The sequence below is a fragment of the Petaurus breviceps genome, unplaced genomic scaffold (genome assembly GCF_028583685.1).
Source record: "Petaurus breviceps papuanus isolate PSGF00001 unplaced genomic scaffold, PetGlider_PUasm1.0 154, whole genome shotgun sequence".
Taxonomy (NCBI): Eukaryota; Metazoa; Chordata; class Mammalia; order Diprotodontia; family Petauridae; genus Petaurus; species Petaurus breviceps.
This window is the reverse complement of record NW_027185715.1, coordinates 2478727-2501993: the sequence shown is the minus strand read 5'-3', so window position 1 is coordinate 2501993 and position 23267 is coordinate 2478727. Positions and strand designations below refer to the sequence as shown.

Here is a 23267-nt window from a genome sequence, read left to right as displayed (position 1 = left end):
GGACTCAGTCTTTTGGTATCTTAATAAATTTTCTAGTTTATTTCCCCTTAAAATGGCAAACCTGATGTATTTTGTGATGGATAATTATATCAGCATATTTTAATCTCTATAGGCATTGTGAATATGGCATTGCTGATACACCAACTGCCCTCCAAAAATTTTTTTTAAAAAAGCCAATGAGGAGAAGAATGCCTTAAAAAGCCAAATTTTCCAGATGGAAAAAGAATCTCAAAGGCTCACTGAAGAAAATCATCCCTTCAGAATTAGATTGGAGCAAATGGAAGCTAGTGACTTTATGAGAAATCAAGATACTGTTAAACAGATCCAAACAAATGAAAAAATAGAAGGCAATGTGAAATATCTCATTGGAAAAACCACTGACCTGTAAAATAGATCCAGGAGAGATAATTTAAAATTTACTGGACTATCTGAAAGCCATGTTCAAAAAAAGAAGCTAGAAATCATCCTTCAAGAAATTTTCAAGGAAAATTGCCCTGATGTTTTAGAACCAGAGGGCAAAATAGAGCTTGAAAGAATCCACCAATAACTTCTTGGAAAAAGATCCCAAAAAGAAAACTCCTACGAATATTATAGCCAGGTTCTAGAATTCCCAGATCAAGGAGAAAATATTACAAGCAGTCAGGAAGAAACAATTTGAATATTGTGGAAACACAATCAGGATAACTCAGGATCAGGCAGCTTCTACACTGAGGGATCAAAGGGCTTAGAACATGATATTCCAGAGGTCAAAGGAGCTGGGAATAAAACCAAGAATCACCTACTCAGCAAAACTGAGTATCATGTTTCAGGGGAAAATATGGTCATTCAATGAAATAGAGAACTTTCAAGCATTCTTGAGGAAAAAACCAGAGCTGAATAGAAAATCTGACATTCAGATACAAGAAGCAAGAGAAGCATGAGAAGGTAAACTGGGAAAATAAAACATAAGGAACTTATCAAAGTCAAACTATTTACATTCCTACATGGAAAAAAATCATTGTAACTTATGAAGCTTTTCTCAGTATGAGAATAGTTGAAGGGAATATAAATGTGTATGTGTATATATGTCTATATTGGAGAGTAGATGAGTGTATGAATACGTATGTGAGTGTGTGTATATATGTGTACAAGTATACATAAACAAAGGGCACAGGACCAATTGAAAAGGAAGGGAGGATACTTAAAAGGTGAAATTGAGAGGTGAGAGAGGAATATAATGAGAAGAGATGGGGTGAGACAGAATGATGCAAATTATCTCATACAGAAGAGGCAAGGGGAAATGGAGGGAAAGAACAGGATGGAAAAAGGGAATGAGTCAACCTTACTCTCATTGAATTTGACTTAGGGAGGGAATGACATACACACTAAATAGAGTATCTCACCCTACAGGAGAGTGGGGTGAAGGGGATGGGGGGGGGAATGATAGAAGGGAGGGCAGGTTAGGAGGGAGGGAAGTTGGAAGCACCCAATTTTGAAAAGGGACAGGATCACATCTCACCAGTTAGATTGGCTAAGATGACAAAACAGGAAAATGACAAATACTGGAGAGGATGTGGGCAAATTGGAACACTAATGCATTGCTGGTGGAGTCGTGAACTGATCCAGCCTTTCTGGAGAGCAATCTGGAACTATGTCCAAAGGGCTATAAATACTTTCATACCCTTTGATCCAGCAATACCACGCCTAGGGTTATATCCCAAAGAGATCACAGAAATGAGAGAAAGACCCATATGTACAAAAATGTTTATAGCAGCTCTTTTTGTGGTAGCAAAGAATTGGAAATTAAGGGGGTGCCCATCAATTGGGGAATGGCTGAACAAGCTGTGGTATATGCATGTTATGGAATACTATTGTGCTATAAGAAACGAGGAGCAGACGGTCTTCATATTTACCTGGAGAGGCTTATACGAATTGATGCTGAGTGAGAAGAGTAGAACCAGGAGGAGAAAGAGGAGAAATTTGTACACAATTACAGACACAATGTATATGTGATGACCAACTTTGATAGACTGGACTCTTCTCAGCAATGCAGTAATAAAAGTCAATCCCAAAAGACTCACGATGGAGAGAAATATGGGCATCCAGAGAAAGAACTAGAAAGAACTAAGTTTCTATCCAGGTGGAAGCAAAATACCTGATCTTTTTCATTCTCTTATTTGGTTTTATGTCCTCTTTACCATTTTTCATTCCAGCTGGTACAATCCGTCCTTATAACCTGACTAATGTATAATGTGAAAGTATTTACAAATCCCATACTTGACTATAAGCCGCCATGGGGGGGAGGGAAAGGAGGGGGACAAAATGTGAAACTCAAGGAATTGTGGAATTGAATCCTGTAAACTAAAAGGAAACAAACAAATTAGTTAAAAAAAAAAAAAGAAAAGGTACAGGATCAAAGTAGAGAATAGAACAAGAGGGGGTCGGGATAGGACGGAGGGAAATATAGTCAGTCTTTCACAATACATCCACTATGGAAATGTTTTGCATAGCTACACGTGTACAACCTATATTGAATTGCTTATCTTCCCAGTAAGGGTGGGTGACAAGGGAGGAAGTGAAAGAATCTGGAGTTCAAAGTTTTAAAATAAAATGTTTAAATATATATATATATATATATATATATATATATATATATATATATATACACACACATTTTTTTTTTACATGCAACTGGGAAAGAAGATATACAGGCACTGGGGTACAGAGATCCATCTTGCCCTACTGGAAAGTCAGAGGGGGAATGAGGGATGATATAGGAGAGAGCAGATTGGTGGAGGGGGTATACAGTGGGATCACTGTTTTGGGGTAGTTGGTAGGGGAAAGACGGGGAGAAAATTTGTAATTCAAAATCTTGTGGAAATGAATCATGTAAACTAAATATAAGCATAAAATTTAATTTAAAAAAAAAGAATATTACTGTCCTATAAGAAACAAGATGAATGCAGAGAAGCCTGAGAAGACTTACACAAACTGATAAAAAAAAAAGTAAGCAGAACCAGTAAAACAATATGCACAATGAAAACAGAAAGAACCAGCACCACAACAGAATCAAAATTGAATGCGCTTAAATCTTCTACCTCCATGCCCAATGCTGCAGCTTTTCACTAATCTTTCACCTGCTTCCATAATCTTCCCACCATGTCTGCGGCAGGAGAGTATATTTTCATGCACAGAGAGCTAAAGGTTAAACTGATTTCTAAGCTCTCCTCTTCATTCATTCCTTTTCCTCTATGCCCCATCAGAGGGTCACAACCATTCTCCAGAAACCACCTTTTCTGCCTCCCAGCCAAGGCACAAACCTGACAAAATCACTCAAATTCTCATTCAATCATAGATTAATAATAGCTGACATTTATATAAGACATTAAGGTTTGGTAAAGCACTGTACATACAACATACACACACACACAAAAAAAAAATGTGTGTGTATGCTGCTGCTTCATTTGAGAACTGCAATTTATGGTGAAGCTATGAATTGGTCTAATTATCCTGAAGAACAATTTGGAATTATGGCCAAAGGATTATAAAATTATGCATACCTTTTGACCCAGAGATACCACTACCAGGCCTGTATCCCAAAGAGATCAGAGGAAAGGGAAAGGGACCTATACATACAAAAAATATTTAGAGCAGCTCTTTTTGTGGTGGCAAAAAAATTGTGGGGGGCAGAGTCAAGATGGTGGAGTAGAAACACGACCTCCAAGCCGCTCCAGCTTCCACCTTCCCCATTCACTGTAAAAAGGGGACTCTGAACAAACTTTGGAGCTGCAAAACCCACAAAATGACACAGAGAAGCTGACCTCCCACTGAGGACAGCCCGGCAGGCCGGCAGGAATCGGCCAGCACAGTGCTCTGGGAGCCGAGCCCAGGCCCCCCTGAGTGTGAACAGAGGTTTTAGCCCCAGGGTGGGTCTGACCAGCCACTGGCTGGAGGGACTCAAAATCAGCAGCAGCTGGGGCTGTTTCCAGAATTATCAACACAGACATGCAAAGGACAAGGGCAAGAAGCCACTGAGACGCCAGCACAGCCAGCCAGCGCCACGTGGCAGCTTCAGCTCCTGCCCTGCAGAGTATAGGGGGACCAAGCACCAGTCTGAGGGGTAATCGCTCTTGCTTTAACCTGCTTGGATCTGGATTGCAGTCTAGGGTGGAGGTCCTGGGGTGTGTGTCCAGCTTGCCAGAGCATGCAGAGACCTCAGAGAGGGCACCCATCTAATACCTCCAGCAGCTGAGAAAACCCCAGCGTTTGGGACAAAAGCTCCCCTGTCTGGTGGCACAATCCTACTGTGGCAAAAAGCCCAGGGGTCAAGTGACTGAGGGGCGACATGACCAGGCAAAGGAAACAAAGCAGACAAAAGATTCCAACATGAGATTCCTATTTTGGGGACAAAAAGGAGCAAAGCATGGAACAGGAGGAAGATGGTGAAGTCAGAACTTCTGCACTAAAAGCTTCAAAGGAAAATACAAGCTGGTTACAGGCCATAGAGGACCTTAAGAAGCATATAAGAGAAGTGGAGGAAAAATTGGGAAGAGAAATGAGAACAATGCAAGAAAATTACGAAATAAGAGTCAACGGCCTGACTGAGGAAAATCACACCTTAAAAAACAGACTAACTCAAATGGCAAAAGAGGCTCAAAAAGGCAATTAAGTGCTTACTCCATGCCAGACACTGTGCTAAGCAATGCAGAGACAAAGAAATGCAACACCTGCCCTCAGGACACTAGTGATAATGAGGAAGATGATGATGGTGATGACAGCCACCATTTACATACCATGCAGGTATCCACTGTTCTGAGCAGTAATAATTTTTAATTTACAGCCATATGCCAGAATATTCACATCTGGTTTTTTTAATAAATGTGTCTTCATTGCTGGGGAAATTTAGAGTCATTAAGGTTACCTCTTAGTATTTTCCTAAAAATCACAGCCAGATCTCCCATTTATTTCTAGGAACAATTTTCTTGGTTACATTTTCTATCAAAAATATATATGCTGGGGGCGGCTAGGTGTCACAGTGAGTAAAGTGCTGTGTCCCAGAGTCAGGAGGACCTGAGTTTGGTTCCAGCCTCAGACACTTAACACCCACACAAAAAAACTAGCCATGTAACCTTGGGCAAGTTACTTAACCCCAACTGCCCTCCAAAAGGCAAAAAAAAAAAATACATATATATATATATATATATATATATATATATATATATATATATATATATGCTGATGAATAATAATAATAGCAGCATTTATATAATGCTTGAAGTTTTGTGATCCTCACAACACACCTGGAGGATAGGTGCTATTATTATATTCATTTTGCAGGTAAGGGTATTGAGGCTGAGAGGAAGTGAATTGCTCTGTGATACACAGCTATATTAGATTTGGAGTTCAAAGTATCTGGGCAAGGATATGAACTCGGGTCTTCCTGATTCAGAATCCAGCATACTACCTACTGCACCACCTAGCTGCCCAAGTCAGAACACTAGGGTTCAAATCCCTATTCTATTCTCTATTGGTCATTTGTCACCATGGTCAAGTCACAGAGCCTCTGTTTCCTCATGTATAAAATGGTAATGATAATATTAGCCTATCTACCTCAAAGGCTATTGTGGAGAAGGAAGTTTATAAGCTGAAAATCACTATATTAACTATGATCACATCCATTCTACACAGGCAATGTTAGCACTAATCTTCACGACATACAATACTACATATCTACTTATCTCTGACACTGATATATAGATAGCTATCTGCCTAGCACTAACAGGTATTCAAGGGCTTAAAGAAAAATGAGATCTTTTCTCCATTCACTGGAACATTTATTGCCTACTCCAAGGCTGTCAGCTGCTTTCCTTCTCTAATACAAGATCTCTTCCTCAAGAATTTAAACAGAATTCTTATAAGTCCACATATATGTGCATAGTCTCTTCAATATAGTTGTAATATTATTATTTGTATTAATATTAGCCAATAAGTCTTCTTATAACTTCCATCTGAAAAATGAATTTCTCATGAAAATATATTATTAAAAATTTTTCAAACTTTTCAACACTCACTTCATTTCTTAATTTGATCAAATCAGTCCTGATTCGATAGTGATAAAAATAATCCTCTGAAAATGTCTTCTGTGATAGCTTTCTACAGTACTAACTGCTTTCTATTCACTGGTATCTGCAGGGAGTTTCCCGGTCTCTTATCACTGAGTACTAAACCGTTTTTTTCACAAAAAACTCCAAAAAAGATTTGTTAGGAAAAGCAACAGGGTGTGAAAATAATCTTGTAGTATCTAGGATTCTAAATAAAAATTTTGCTAAGTAGGTAGCAGGGCAACATACATGAATGTAAGGATAAAGAAATTTTCTACCTCCTAAGAAAGCCTCAATTACTTAGTACTAATTAGCAAGGTCACCAGCAGACCAGTGAGTTGACCTTGTGCATTGCTCTCCATTCACACACAACAATTCATGTTGCCCCTCTCCAGACAATTCTGATCAAGTGAGAAAGGATCCCTTCCCCTCTCCTTTCCAATTTTTCTATGAAACTTCTGGTCTATCATTCTTTTGTTGGTCTTTTTGAAGGGGGTAAGGTAAGGCAATTGGGGTTAAGTGACTTGCCCAGGGTCACACAGCTAGTAAGTGTTAAGTGTCTGAGGCGGGATTTGAACTCGGGCCTTCCCGACTCCACAGCCAGTGCTCTACTCACTGTGCCACCTAGCCACCCCTGTTTCTGGTCTATCTCACCTTCTAGGATCACATGGTCCAGAGCAGAAAGGTACCTTAAGGCTGCTGCTTATCATAACTATTTACACAGTTCTTTAAAGTTGGCAACATATTTTGCATGCCTCATTACAATGGAGATTCATGGCAACTCCATGAAGAGAACACTGTAGATATTATCCCTGTTTTATATCACTTGCCATAGTCACACAGCTGAAGTTCCAAAGGCAGCATGTGAACTTGGCTTTCCTGATGCCAAATCCAGCACCATCTCTCCATCTAGTCCATCCTCTTCATCTTACAAGTGAGGAAAGTGAGGCCCAGGAAGCTTGTGACTGGCCCAAGATCACAGGGTAATAAATGCCAGAGCCTTGAGGCCTCTGGACTCCCAATCCAGGCCCTTTCCTCCTCTCTCTGAGGAATTCATACATACTATGTGCCAGGCACTGGGCTGAGCAGGGGAGACTCAAGTTCCAAAGGAAGACAATCCTGGTGCATAAGATGCTTCTATTCCAGTAGTACTAGGAAACAACATCCTGGGGAGTGGTGACAAGGGAAGGGAGGGAGAGGGGAAGGAGAAGCAGGTGTTCCAGGGAAGGGTGGAAGATAGCCAGGGTGAAGACACACATCTGCGACTAGTCCAGCTAGCAGCAACACACCAAGGTTTTCTTCATATACCACACACGAGTTGGGGCTAGAAACAGCAACCTGATTTTGAATTACAGTATGTTTTCCCTCTGAAACAAGATCGCCTATTTTCCAGATCCTAGTGTCTAAGGCTGTTTCAAATCTTGTGGTCTAGCTATTTTAGGTGAAACCCGACTAACTTTAGAAACCAACCCTGACGTAGAACATACCACGTTCTAAGGATTCATTTGGTCACTCCAGGAGCGGATCCATTCCACCTTCCAAATGTATTACACTATTGACTTCAAGCACCAAAGACAGGATGGCTCTCATTTAATTAGCAAGCTGGCTATTGGTTCCATCGTGTTGGGTTTGAGTATATCTTAGAAAGCAGGGTCATAGATATGAAATTGTGACTCCTTAGCTCTCAGGCCTCAAGAACGCACATAAAATGTCTACTCAATTAGACCATCCTTTCATTTACAGCCTAGATATCTACAAAGGAAATACATTTTCAACCAGTCCATAAATTTTTAACCACCTCCCAAAAGTCATTAAGGATCATCTATTTACTATTCTTCTACCAATATACATACATGCTTCCTTCACCTGTCTATCAAGGCTCTCAAACCTCATTCATTAGATCTTTTTTAATCCTATTCTTCCCATTGGCAACACTGCTGAGGGAATTTGTTTTGTTTCTTACCTGATGGTGCTGTTTTAATCCAAAATTAAATCGGATCATTTCATTGGGAAGTGAGCAGTCTCCACTGAGATTAGCAGCTCGAACCTACCACAAAAATGGAAAATAATTAAAAGGGAAGGCAATGCTCATATTGTCTATTTTATATCTTTAATATATCATCTGTTTCAAAAAAATTAGTTGGGGAACTATACAAAATCATTCCATTTTTCCAAGAGAAAATACAGGGTGTCTCAAAAGTCTTAGAGTAGTTTTAAGATATTAAAGACTGACTGCGCTAAGACTTTGGGGACACTATATTTGTAAAACTTAAAGAAGAATTAAAGCTAAAGCATGTTTGCATAATAAGGAAATTCTTGAGGAAAAAATCAGGAGTTATTCAGAGTAGAAAGGTGGAGGACTATCAGGGCAGAGTACTGCATATACGGTCAAACTCTGTGACAGTTGGTTTTAGCTTTTCTTCTTGGTTACAGTACAGGGTTCTGTTACATGGCAGCAGGGGAAGGGGGAACACCAATGAAACACAAAAATCATCAGTGAGATGGTATTAACCAGCTTTGATGGCTCCTCCAATAGAGGCCACAGGCACTCCCACTAGAGACTCTAGATGTCCTTAGAAGTAAGGAATCTCGAAGTGACAATTCTGTCATTCTGTGAGGACAAAGCAGGACAGAAGATGGCCAGAGAGACCAAGCATGGCTGGGGTTAGAGCTGGTCCAGGCAGGAGAGTGAAACAATATGGCACTGCTTTTCTCACACAGAACTACAAGCAGCAAATGATCTTGGATTACAGTGTGGGTTTTTCCCCACTTCTCCTATGAAATAGGGTGGCTTATGAAGAGACTAAGAGTTTAACTGTCATTCTGGTTGCTACTGTTCAGTCGTTTAATCATGCCTGACTCTCTGTAACCCTGTTTGGGGTTTTCTTGGAAGAGATACTAGAGTGGTTTACCATTTCCTTCTCCAGCTCATTTTACAGGGAAAGAAACTTAGGTAAAAGAGGTTAAGTGACTTGCCCAGGCTCACACAGCTAGTAAGTATCTGAGGCAGTGCTCGATCAGCTGAGCCATCAAGCTACCCCATCCTGGAAAGGCTGCTAACTGTGATGGCTGAACAGAAGACAGAGAAGCCTTAAAGGACTTATTGCCTAAAGCCCCAGAGGACCTACTTCCTGAGAGAAATGGATTTAGCCCTTATCCTGCAAAAAGCATGAAGAGAATTCTTAAGGAGAGGCATTAAGTGGCATCCAGCAAGAATTTAATGTGGGACTGTGTTTCCAGAACTGAGGAGAGGTCAGCAAGTGAAGTGATGGGTATAAGTGACTTTGAGTATGATCTTTCCCCTAGCTGATCTATTGTAATCATTTATGTCTTGAATTGTTTGGTATACTACTAATACCCTGTTTCCCCGATAATAAGACCTATCCCGAAAATAAGCCCTCCCCTTACTGTGTAAGATTCCTCTAAAATAAGCCCTCCCCCGAAAATAAGCCCTATTGAGATTGCTACTGTAGTGAAGGTGATCCCCTGCGCTACACGCTACATTATGGTACCCTCTGTATGCACCGTCCCCCCCCGGGTGAAACGCACGCCGCGCTCCGAGCTGCATCCAATCAGAGCTGCAGCAGTGAGTGCGTCATCCTGTTTTTTATTGAATTCATTATTGAATAAAGGTACATTTTTTTGGTTCACATTTACCTGTTTATTAAAATTGCTGTCAATGTTCATTAAAATAAGCCCTCCCCTGAAAATAAGCCCTCTGGTGTTTTTCTGTCCCAAAAAAATTAATAAGACAGTGTCTTATTATCAGGGAAACACGGTAAATAGTATAGCTAGTAAAACTGATGCGTATTTAAGCCTAAGATATTAGAGGGTTGGATACATAAAGAGAGATAAGTAAGTGTTTATGGGGAAAGAGGTTTCTCCAATTTATGAAATAAAAATATCTAATATTTAATCAACCTGGTTGGGGGCTCAAAGCTATTTAATCAGAAAGATGTAATTTTTTGTAATAAATGTAGAAATATCAGAAAATATCCCTTAATTTAGAACCTAGGATAAGAATAAGCTATACATGAGTATGGTTGACTCAAAAATACCTGTTAAACACCTTTTTTTCTTTTAAAGAAAAAGAATGAGGAAAAAAAAAGAAAAAAATCTGTAACCATAGGCTAGGTCTACATGCTACCAAGCATCCAGATGAAGTAGAAAATTCACTCAAACGTGACTTCTATCAGAAGGGAGGTGGTAGACTAAAGTGTGGACTGAGGGCAATACTGTAGATTTGTTTTGCTTACCTGAATCTGTTTGTTACAAAGAAGTATTGGGAAATGACAATAATGTGTAAAATAAAAACATCAATATGATCTTTTTAAAAATCTGCCAATCATGCAGTCACCTTGTCCATCATGTTATTTCTTGTTTGTTTGGTATTTAAAAGATGGCTTTTTCTTCTTTCAGGAAGAAGTTTTGGGTCAATAAAAGATCCGCATAATTTCCCAAAGGCAATGCAACCACTTCTTATTCTTGCAGTTCTGGGCCCAGATCACTTTCCATTCAGGTGTGTGCCCGAGCTTTTTATTTACACATATTATTTGCATATCAGTAATCAGGCCATGATCTTCTTAGTGATTATGGTTCACCTGAGATCTTACCATGCTTCAGAGACTGATCAAGTGTCACCCACAAACATGGAACATCAGGTCCTCCCTGATGGTGGCAAACACCTTTAGGAAGGATACTTTTCCCTATTTTATGTTCTATAAAACACTTGATATCAGACCAAGTTCTCTCCATCTATCAGAAAGTGCTATTTCTAAATTTCACACCGGGGTCTTCTTGATATAGCCAATTATCTGCTAAAACCAGATGTGAGGCCTCCAATTGCTTAAGTGTAAACCCAAACACTCCTAGAAACTACCAAGAAAGCGTTCTGGGGATCTTTAAGTGATAAATGTGGCTCATACATCAGTGTCTTAAATGCCTGAGGTTACACTTCAATATGAACCACATCTTTAGGTCAAACACCTCCAGATAACCAAGAAAAGCCCTTGGCTTTTGTTATTTTTTTTTAAAGCACCTACTTCCTATGTCACAAATCTTTATTTTTAATTAGCAGAAATTTATTTTCTCTCCTACCTCCCAACTCTACTGGCTGGGGAGGGGGGGGGGAGCGAAGGGGGGGGGAGGACCAAAAACTTTGGTAAAAACATGCACAGTCAAGCAAAACAAATTTTCCCATTGGCAGTGTCCAAAAAATATATTTCTCATTCTGCATCCTAAATTCCTCACCTTTAGTCTGGAAGTAGGGAACATGCTTCATTATTGATCCTGGAATCATGGATGGTCAATGTATTGATCAGATTCTTATAGTTTTCAATTTTATTTGTTTTTACAGTGTTGCTATTACTGTATAAATGTAAACATAAAGTGGCATCTCAAATCCCTATGGAAGACGTGACATTCTTCTTCCATAGTCCCATCTATTATTTAGCCACAAGCTAAACAGATGAACAGATAAAACAAATCAGTTCTTCCAGCATAAGGAATCAAGGACACCCAACTGACTCTACTCAGTGTGTGGCTGGTTGGACAATTCAGGCACATTTGTCCCGTGTTTGTCTCTGCAGGGATGCAGAGTAACCCCCAAATAATCCCAACAAATACATGAAAAAGTTTTAAATTATTCACACAGATGCCATAATCACTAGACCTCGTGACATCTGCTCAGCACAAGCAGAATGGCCTATGCCTCATTATTTTTACAGTTAACAGCCTCATTACTCAGAGGAGTTCAAGGCATTTAACATATTTTAACTTGCTAAACAGGCCTTAATTCTCACAACACCCAAGGGAGGCAAACATTTAACAAGTTTTCGCCAAGGTTTCAGTCTCCTCTCCAAATAACACAGCTCAAAATTAAATGTATTTGGGACTGCATATTAATTTTAACTGAAATACAGACAGCAAGATCCATGGGTATATGCAAATGTGTGAGATCTGGAAATCATCTGAACATTAATTAAGACTAGCGTTCTCATTTAATTGTACCCTTGAGGTACATGTGTAAAGTATACATGTGTCTATAACATGAATAACCTACATAAGCACCACGCCATGTTAGATAAAACAGAATTGTAAGGAGCAGTTAGGGCCGCAAGATCAGCATCGTGAATGCGACACTAAGCAGACTAACTCAGTAGTTAACACCAGCTGCACTCATGTAACTGGTTCAGATCATTACCATTCATCCCAAAATTGTGCCAAATGGTCAGTCCAAAAGTGTTACAGCAAGCTTTTACACCGATACAGAGGGACTACATATAATGCACTAATGAAATCTTTGAGAATGTGTGGTCAGAACAATGTTATTCAGCTTATCTATTCCTGAGTATGAATATGTGCGTGTGTTTAGCTACAAATCAGAGTGCTTGGTAAATGCTACTTTTATTGATCTTGTTTGAGACACAAATAAAGATGACTAAATGTTTATTTCTGGAATAACCAGAATGCCCTGTTTTCCCCATATAATTAACCAATCATTTATTGCACACCAAGATTTAATCATTGTCACTATATGAATCCCTGGTTATGCTTGAAACTGTTAAAAGTTACTCTGAGGTATGTGCTGAAATTCAAAATCTGTTTAAATGATATTTATAACATAACTAGCCCAAAGACCAAAAGAGATGGGCCCAGGGGCAGGGAGAAGATGGGGATGAGGGGGAGGAAGGAAATATGTACTTGTTAATTGAAAATAAAATAAATAAGAGAAAATTAGTGATCTATACCATACTTGAATAATGCATATGAGTATTACGAAAGGTCTCATACTTAAGAAAACTAAAATCAGGAATTACATTGACCAAACAGAAAGAGGTGTGCCTTACCTCTGAACAGGCTAAGTGTTTGACATTAGTAAACCAGTCAACATGAGCACGACAATGATCAAACGCATGGATTAGTTCGTGAGTGACCACTCGGTTCATGTGAGCTTGATTATGGATATTATTCTGACACAGCACTATCTGTGGAATACAAGATAAAAAGGACAATAAGTTAATTTTTCTTTCATCTTATCTGCCTGTACTATTCTTCTTTCCCAGATTCTAATTCCCTCCATGCCTGCCACACACAGAACATGTCTTCAGAGGCTGTACCAACTTTCTACATCACACGAGTGAAATCACACATTACTTTCAAGCTGCTCCCCAATTAACTTGGACATAAAAACAAATTCAGCTTGTCTTGCAAGCAAAGCAGCCAGATTTCCCCACCCAAAAAGTATACGTTGCTTTAGGGAAACCCAATCACCCCCATCCATGCCATAAGTGCCATCTCCCTAGACTGATTCATGCTATTCATGCTGCTTCCTACCACCAATATACATGCCAACTACACATACTGTTTTGTTTTGTTGTGTTTTGGGAGGGGGAAAAGCAGGGCAATTGGGATTAAGTGCTTTGCCCAAGGTCACACACAGGTAGTAAGTGTGTCAAGTGTCTGAGGCCAGATTTGAACTCAGGTCCTCCTGACTCCAGGACCAGTGCTCTACTCAACTGTGCCACCTAGCTGCCCCCAACTACCCATATTTTTTTTTAATTTAATGTGATTCATTTTTAAATGTATCTTCATCAACAAAAATACAAACAAGAATTTTAAAATGATTGTGCACATGCACAGTTCTGTTATTTTGCTGCTTTTTTAAAAGGATCCTACAAGACCCATTCTGAATCTTGCCTCTTCCACAGTGGTCCCCAACATGGTTTTAGTCCACGTTGGGCTCTACCTTCTCCTTTCTTGAAGAACCTAGAGCCTGAACCATCTGATTCAGCACTTGATTCAGCACTCGATTCAGCACTTGTACCAGCTCACCTCTTTCTTCTCTAATATTAAGTGCCTATTGTGTGCAGAACACTCAAAAAACAGGGACCATGCTTGTCTCACTTTTTTTCTGCCTCCTCCCCAGCATTAAGCACAGTACTAGGGGTATGTACAGCAATGTAATCAACATACCGTGTTTCCCCGATAATAAGACCTATCCCGAAAATAAGCCCTCCCCTTACTGTGTAAGATTCCTCTAAAATAAGCCCTCCCCCGAAAATAAGCCCTATTGAGATTGCTACTGTAGTGAAGGTGATCCCCTGCGCTACATGCTACATTACGGTACCCTCTGTATGCACAGTCCCCCCCCGGGTGAAACACACGCCGCACTCCGAGCTGCATCCAATCAGAGCTGCAGCAGTGAGCGCGTCATCCTGTTCTTTATGAATTCATTATTGAATAAAGGTACACTTTTTTGTTCACATTTACCTATTTATTAAAATTGCTGTCAATGTTCATTAAAATAAGCCCTCCCCTGAAAATAAGCCCTCTGGTGTTTTTCTGTCCAAAAAAACTAATAAGACAGTGTCTTGTTATTGGGGAAACACGGTATTCCTGACCAAGTGGTTAATTTTAAGGCTCTATTTCATCCACTTTTCAGCCCGCCTATTTCATGTAAGGGACAAAAAGCCCATAATAGTTCAAGGAGTTAAGGAGAAGGTGATGACACCAAGGGATGAGTTCCTGATGCCAAGGTCATCACTAGAACCCTCTTGGGGCTTCAGGGTCTTAGAAAGTAGGAATAATTCTGAAACGACTGTGCTCCCACCATGGTCTAGAGCACAAGGCAGCAGGCAGGATGCCTAGTGATGAAGGTGTATAGTTATCTATAAAGTGAAGTAAAATCAAATACCTTGTTGAAAGCAGTGCCTTCTACATCACTAGAGAATAGGAGACACTGTCAGCTAGAAACACCACAAGACAGCATTCCTCCTTTGAACTTCGAGTTCCCAATTACACCATCACCTCCCAGACTTGTCTCCACGTCTAGTCGTGTCTAAAATACCTTCCCAGTGTCCTAAGGGACTCCGGCACCTGACTCAGTCACCCTCTCTCCCTCATTCCCTGCCATCATCTGCAGGTGTGTCAGCACCATGTTGCTAAGCCTCCTGATGACCTCAGCTCTGGGCATTTTCTCTGTCTTCCAGGTGTGGAATGCTCCCCCTCTTCCACTCTGATTACTGATCTCCCAAACTTTCAAGCCCCAACTTAAATCCTACCTTCTACAGGAAGCCTCCCCGTGGGTGGCTAGGTGGTACGGTGAATACAGCACTGGCCCTGGAGTCAGGAGGACCTAAGTTCAAATCTGGCCTCAGACACTTAACACTGTGTGACCTTGGGCAAGTCACTTAATCCCAACTGCCCTGCCTTCACCCCTCCAAAAAAAGAAAAAAAAAAAGGAAGCCTTCCCACCCCCTCTGAATTCCAGTGCCTTCCCGCCTTTAATCACTTCCTATTTATCCTGCATTTGGCTTGCTTGGTATTTATTTGTTTGCACAGTATCCCCCAAGCTCCAGAAGGTAGGGACTGTCTTTGGCTTTTCTGGTATCCCTATGCCTGGCACATCGTGTCTGCCAAATAGTTAGAGCTTAATAAAGGTTTACTGATTGATTGTATTTCCTCAACCACCCACGAAAGTGACCACATCCATTCATATATGCATTCAGAAAGCATTTATTAAACCCCTACTGCTTGCCAGGAACTTGGACAAGTACTAGGGATTCAAATACAAAGAATGAAAAAATCCCTCCCCTCAGCTTACACCTAACAGGGGAGCCAACAAGTACCTATACGAGTATGCCCAGAATGAAACACAAATAAGGACAATGAGAACGAGGCAGTTAGGGAAGGAGGGCGCTAACAGTGGAGGGGATCAGGAAAGCCTCCATGGAGAAAGAGCTGCCTGAGCTGCATCCTGGAAGAGGCAGAGGGAAAGGGGGGCACATTCCAGGCATCGTGGATGACCAGGACAAAAGGTGCAGAGAAAGTCCTGGCCAAGGCAGTCCCCTTCTCCCTTTCCATTCTGTTCTAGCTCGCAGCTGAGCTCCAAGGGCCAAGGCCTTTCCAGAGCTCACAAACAGCATTCCTCCCCCATCCAAGGGGTCACCTGAGCCCCAGCCCCCGAAGGTGCCACCGGCCTCCTGGGCTAGCGTCCCATCCCCATCTCAGACACCTTTACCACCACCCATTGCTGCCACCTCCAGGGAGTCTGCTGTGGATATACCTTATACTTCCTCATGCTTCAGAACCCTTCCACCTCCAAGCTGTCCAACTCGCCCACCCTGAACCCAACATCTTCACCTCCAGCTCCTTCACGTATACCAACCTTGGGCTTCAGCTCCATCATGACCTCCAGTCCCTCAAGCTTCCCCACTCTCCCCTGTCATTCTCCACTGCTGCCTTCACTCACTTTCCCAGCCACTCACTAGCACCCTAGAACACCTTTCTGCCATCTTCACCTGGCAAATCTCCACTTCTAAATAACCTTCTCACTATATCCTCTGTTCCTGCTGCCAGGTTACCAAGCACTGTTGGACAAAGCCACAAAATACCTCTCACTGCATCCACCACACACGTAAGCCCCATCAGTGGAAGCCTCACAGAAGCTCCGCCAACCTCTCCTATTTTCTACCCTACTCCCCTCGGTGGCTGTTTTAAACCTGTTTATGCCCCTCAAGTTCCTAACTCCACTCACCCTCCCCAATCACAGGCTCATCTCCCACTTTTCTGATAAAAAGACTGTCATTTGAGCTGAACACCTCCAATTTCCCTTCTCTCCACCTCAAAATTTCTATCCTCATTAACCTCTTTCATCTTTCCTCCAGTCTTAGGGGAAAATGTCCTTCCCAAAGCTAACCTCTCAACCCTCCAAAACCTTGTTCCACCAATCAGCATCTGTGATCTCTCCCTATCCAACAGCTGCTTCCCCACCATTTACAAAAGTACCCTTGTCTCCCCGATCCTCAAGAAACCTTCCCCTTGACTCTGCTCCCATCTCTCCCCATCTCCTCACCCTCAAACTTTTAGAAAGCTTAAGTTCTGTTACCTCTATGAAAATCACTACCTCCTTACCCATTCTGCTGAAACTATAATCTTGAAATTTGCTGCTGACTTTGAATCACCAAGTCCAATGGTCTTTATACAGTCCTCACACTCTTTGACCTCTCTATAATATCTAATGATGAAAACAAATCTTCATAGAGGAATACTTTATAGACTATAGAATATTTGAATACCTGACACTGATGCTTTCTTTATGCTCTCATCCCCGGCTTCTGTGACACCACTGCCCTCAGCTGACTCTATTCCTTCCCTTTCCAATCTCTCTTCCTCTGCTTTCTACAGAGGCTGCCCTCTCTCCTCCCACCCCTAAATGCAGGTGTCCCCCAAGATTCGGACTTTGCTCTCTTCTCTTTCTACCGTCTATTGCTTTTTCTCATTCATTTCCAGAACTTCAACTATCACTTCTGTGGATGCTCCTCCACCCTCCCCAGCAAATTTTATCTCCAGATCTAACCTGCCCATCTCAGAAGCACAGAATCCCAGCAGCACAAGCGAAGTCAGGTACCATCTGCTTTAATCCATACCTTAACAGCAATGCGCTCTATAACAGCCCCAACAAGCAGTCAGACAGATCTGACAACATCCAGTGATAGGGAACTGGTTCCCTCCTGAGACAGCTCACTCTATTCTGGGACAGCTCTAGGTTAAGAGTTTTCCCTTATGCCGAGTCAAAAATCTGTTTCTCTATATTTTCCACTCATCTGAAACTGCAACCTGTTTCCAATTCCAGACCCACATTTCTCACTCTGCCCCACTAGACAGAGGAAGATCCTGACGCAGACAGTAGTTAAGTGACTTGTCCAGGGTCACACTGCTATTAACTGTCTAAGGCTAGATTTGAGGCACTCCAAGCCCAGCACTCTATCCACTGAACACTACGCTACCAGAGATATCAGTCCCATTTTCCAGACCAGGTAACTGAGTGATCTGCCCATACTAGCGTAGTTCAGAATTCTCAGAGGCAGATCTGAGACATGGTTTTTCCTGACTTCAAGTTCAATTCCTCACAGCATCTCACTGCCTGTCTCCCTATTTCTATCCCCACCAGAGGAATAAGATACAGTCAAAAGACAGAGACATGACTTCTAGTCCTGACTCTGCCAGTGACCGCCTGTGTAACCTTGGGTAAAACAAGTCATAATCTCTCTGGGCCTCAGTTTTCTCATCTGAAAAATGAGGTGTAGGCCCAGATGACCTCTAAGGGTCATTCTAGTGCCAACATTCAATGATACATTGTCACCATACTATCACAGGCCCCCTTTTCTCCTGATCTAAACTAGATCGACAATGTCTTAAGGAAGCCTGGTGGTCTGGGGGAGTCCTGACCCAGAGTTTAGGAAGACCTGAGTTCAAATCATCTCACTAATTACCCTTAAGACCCTAAATCATTTATGCTTTCTGACCCTCTGTTTCCTCACCTTTAACACGGGAATAATAATAGCATGTATGTACTTCCCAGGGTCATTATGAAGATCAAATGAGATATGTGAATGTGAGCTGCTATTATTATTGATTTTCCTATCTCCAGGCTCTCCCCCCTCTAATTATCTATCCTAAAGAATAACACAAATCATTTCACTTGCCACCTCAAAAGTCTTCAAGGGTTCCCCTCCCCGGGCAAAAGTCATTCACTCAGAGCCAGTCAACAAACATTTAAATAAATAACATGATGAAAGAAATGTGCTCCTTAGCTCAGCATTCCAAGCGATCTAAGATCTATCCCCATCCCCTTCAGATCCCATTTCTTGCAACTTCCTCATACTGTGGTCAAACTGGACATTCACTACACTCCCAACACCCCACGCTCTTCTACCTCCACACTTTAACTCACATGATGCCCTCTGACGGAGGCCCTGTACCCCCAACTTCATCTCTTAAAATCCTGCCCATCCTATAAGGCCCAGTGGAAACACAGCCTCCTCCAGGAAGCCCTCCAAACTGCCTCAGCACTGTGCACAGCCCTTGGGGCACATATCACACTCTACTCGATGCTGTGTCCATGTATCTATGCCTAGTCTCCCTTAACAGATTGCAAGATCCTCCAAAACTGTGATGGGTCTTATTCACCTTTATATGAACCACAGTGTCACACACACACACACACACAGAGTAGGTGCTCATTAAGAGTTTGCTGACTAAAAACAATCCAGCATTGAACTCTTACCTGGGACGTGGCAGCATCAAATCCTCCGCTGACATTTCCATTACAATCTTCACAAGAAAAGTGTCTCTCTCGGTAAACAGTGCTAAAAGGAAAGAATATATGTATTAAAGGAAAGGCTACCTAGCAATAGAGTGTGTGTGTGTGCATGCATATGTGTGTGCGCATGTGCGTGTGCGTGTGTGTGTGCATGCATGTGTGTGCGTGTGTGTGCGTGCGTGTGCATGCATTGTGCGCGTGTGTGTGTGTGTGTGTGTGTGTGTGTGTGTGCACAATCTGACCCTGTGATTAAAGCTGAAGTGGGAAGAGGCAATGCACAGAGTGGAAGCAATGGGTTTAGGACAATTCTGAGGTTCTTCTCACAGGCCACCGCTAGATGGCTCCATAATGATGCCAACTAAAAATCTAGCTCAGGAACTCCTAAGCTTTCTGTGTTCCAAATGCCTCTGCAGGCTGGGGAGGCCTACAGACCCTCTCTCAGACTAAGGAATTTAATCTATAAAATAAAATACAAAGGATTAAAAAGGAAGCCAATTATACTGAAATGCAGTTATAAAAAAATTTTTTTTAAAAAAACAAGTTCATGGACCCCAGGTGAAGAACCCCTGATCTTTGTCGATTTACCCCCCCAAGGCCAGCTATAGCTCAAAATTTTCTAGAAGGGAATTCTGAATGTATTCTTTGTTATATATGATGGGTAGGCAAGTTAGGAGTTCCTAAATAAAGCAGGAGAAGATGGGCAGAGAGCCAGCATGTAGAGAGGCCTTTTCCAGCTCTGCAACTCTGCGGCTGTTGGCAGACCACACCTGTCTGTCACGTTTAAAGGAGCATACAGGGGCATAAGTAGGCATTTATGTGATATACAGTGAGAAATCCTAAGTGATCTGTTTTTTGGAGCCAGGATGTATAACCGTACTTAGAAAAGATCTGCTTACCAACCAGAACGCCTCATAGCATCCAACAGAAGCTTGACATATGGACCTAGAATGATATGTAGCAAATTACACTAGGTTAAAAAATGCAATGAGTAGGATGATTTTTTAAAAAACAGCACACAATGTTATCAAAAACTAAATCATCCACAATTACCAACTTCACAGACTGTGTAGAATTTCAGACTGGGAAGGGAACTCAGCAGCTGTCTAGTCCAAACTACCTTTAAGGATATGCATCCCCTGGATAGAATAACGTCCAAATGGTCACTTCACTTTGCAGGCAGCCCTTGGATAAATGGGAGTCCACCCCCTTCCCACTGCTCTGTTGGATCACTCCAACTGTCTGGAAGTTTCTCCTTACTTCATACCTCATATATATATATATATATATATATATATATATATATGTCTCTTAGCTACTTTGACCCACTTCAGCCTAGTTCTGCCCTAGGGGGCCATCAGGACAGAGTTAATGCTGCTTCTTCCACATGACAGCCCACCTAGTATTCAAACACAGCTCTCATGTGCCCCAAGTATGTACAGAATATGTGAGGAATGAAGATTTGAGAATACCAACTCATCAACACAAGTACTTATTTAGGTAAAACATTGACACCAATAGCAAACTTATCTCCAGCAAGAATTCTGGGCAGAACCAGGTGTACTTTTACATTGGTTTGCAGTCAAAATAATCAAAGGTCTTACTCTGCATGACATGATTCACGTGGCTGGCAAGAAAAGGCCAAGCATGTGATACTATTGCTAAAAAGCAAATGCCTGCAATAATACACATTTATAAAAATAGAGTTCAGGATCCAAATCAAGGGTAGGAATAGCCCCACCATGCCTTACAATGGTCAGAGTAACTTTGTGGCCAGCCCAGGGAAGCACAGTGACAAAACAGAGTGTCCAAAGGAAGACAGCCAAGATGCAAAGGGCTTGGGACACAACTCCCTATTAAAAACTGAGCTCAGGGGGCAGCTTGGTGGTGCAGTGAGTAAAGTGCCAGCCCCGGAGTCAGGAGGACCCAAGTTCGGCTCCGGCCTTAGACACTTAACACTCACACACAAAAAACCTAGCTATGTGACTTTGGGCAAGTTACTTAACCCCAATTGCCCTCCAAAAGGCAAAAAAAAAAAAAAAGAACTGAGGGAAGTGGGAATGTTCATCTTTCTAAAGAAAACCAAGAAGGTACAGAACTGCTGTCTTGTGACAGCTGCCTCTTTCGTATCATCGTCAAATATTTGATGAGTTGTCATGCTGAGGAGTAAGAGGATGGTCTAAACCAGGAGTAGGAGTTATCTCACATCATTCTTGTAGAAAAAGATGGAGAGGGGCGGCCAGGTGGCTCAGCGAGTAAGAGCACCGGCTCCAGTGTCGGGATGACCTGGATCAAATCCGGGCTCAGATACTCAGCACCACACCCAGAAACACCTGGCCGTGTAACCTTGAGCAAGTTACTTAACCCCAATTGCTTAGGGGTGGCCAGGTGGCTCAGCAAGTACGAGCACCGGCCCCAGTGTCGGGATGACCTGGATCAAATCCAGGCTCGGATACTCAGCACCACACCCAGAAATAACTGGCCATGTAACCTTGAGCAAGTTACTTAACCCCAATTGCTTTAAAAAAAAAAAAAAGATGAAGAGACAGAGACTAGGCCACATCTCCCCAAGTTGTGATGATCACCCAATGGAAAGGTGAGAAGATGAGCTGTACACCACCCTCCTCCCCACTACCAGTCATCTGCACACAACTATTCCCCTCCCTCCATCTGGGGCCCTCAGATCCTTACACTCAGAGCAGTCACACACACGATTCCCAAGCTCCCCCAGTCCTCAGGCTGCAGGCTGCTCATGCCCTGAACCCCCCTGTCACTCACCTCCTAAGAGCATCAGATAGCCTCGGTGCTGGGCTCTATGCTCCAGGGCATTGGTCAGTGACTAACACCCCCAAATACACTTTTCACAAGCAGGCATGGATGGAACGTGATTGTATTATCTTTCCTCCTAAATATATTCCTCTCCCAAACTTCCCTGTTTCTAGTAAGGGCACCAAGATCCTTCTAGTCTCCCAGGTTCACAACCTGTGTTATCTTTGACCACTCATTCTCCCAAACCCCACATATCTAAGCAGGTGCTCACTGCTCATGCCTTCCTCCGTAACCTCTCTCACGTTTTCTCCTCTTGGCTCACACACCCCCTACCCTGACTGAGGCCCTCATCAGTTAGAGCCCAGACTATTGCCTCAGCTTCCTACTGCCTACTGGTCCTACTGCCATCTCAACTCTCTTCCCCCTCCAACAGATCCACCATGCAACTGCTAAGGCGACTTTTCTAACGCGCAGAACTGATCATGTCACTCCCCTACTCAATAAACTCCAGTGGCACCCAAGTGATTCTAAGATCAAATGTATTTCATTTTTACCTTATCCTTTTCAAATTCCATTTTTATGAAGTCTTATAATGTGTGTTATCAGAAATTTGGTAGCAAATTTTTGTGATTTATTTTGTAATTTATAAGAATGCATAGTAAATTTATATGTAAGTATACATAGACCAAAAAAATTTTTAGCATGTGATCAAGTTTAGAGACCACTGGACTAGACCAAGGGCCTCGAGGTCACATGTGACTGTCTAGGTCACATGTGACAGTCTCAGACTGTCTGAGTCCAAGTTTTATAGAACAAATCCTTTTACTAAGGGAATTTGTTCTGTGAAGTTTGGAGTCAGTCAAAGGGCTGCACTTGAGGACCTAGAGGGCCACAGGTTCCCCACCCCTGAACTGGACAATAATACAATTAAACAGATTTGGAACTGGTTGAAGGACTAGACTGAAAGAGCAATGATTAATGGTATAATGTCAAACCGGAAGGGGGTCTGTAATACAACACTCCAAGGATCTATTTGTCCCTGTGCTGTTTAACATTTTTACCAGCATGTTCATTAAATTTGCAGAAGACATACAGCACCAAGGGAAAGCTAACACACGGGATGCCAGTCAGGATCCACAAAGATCTTGAGAGGCTACAACATTGGGCTGAAACCCTAAGATGAAATTCAATAGGGAGAAATACAGTCTTGGACTTTGGTTCAAAAAAATCACCTTTACAAGTCCAAAAGATAAAAGAGGCTTAGGCTGCAGTTTGTCTGAAAATGATCTGGGGTCTGGTGGGCTCCTAGGTCAATG

The 23267-nt window shown here is 42.0% G+C and overlaps 1 protein-coding gene across 1 annotated transcript in view; it reads right to left on the bottom strand.

Annotated features, from left to right (window-relative positions):
• Window positions 1-23267, bottom strand: part of ATP23 (ATP23 metallopeptidase and ATP synthase assembly factor homolog) — a 31304-nt gene that overhangs the window by 4666 nt on the left and 3371 nt on the right. Inside the window, exons 2-5 of the mRNA XM_069080545.1 lie at window positions 20082-20127; window positions 19150-19231; window positions 12929-13066; window positions 8044-8127 (exon numbers count right to left, since the gene is read on the bottom strand). Coding sequence (XP_068936646.1) covers window positions 8044-8127; window positions 12929-13066; window positions 19150-19231; window positions 20082-20127 — 350 coding nt within the window. The remainder of the gene's footprint in view (window positions 1-8043; window positions 8128-12928; window positions 13067-19149; window positions 19232-20081; window positions 20128-23267) is intronic.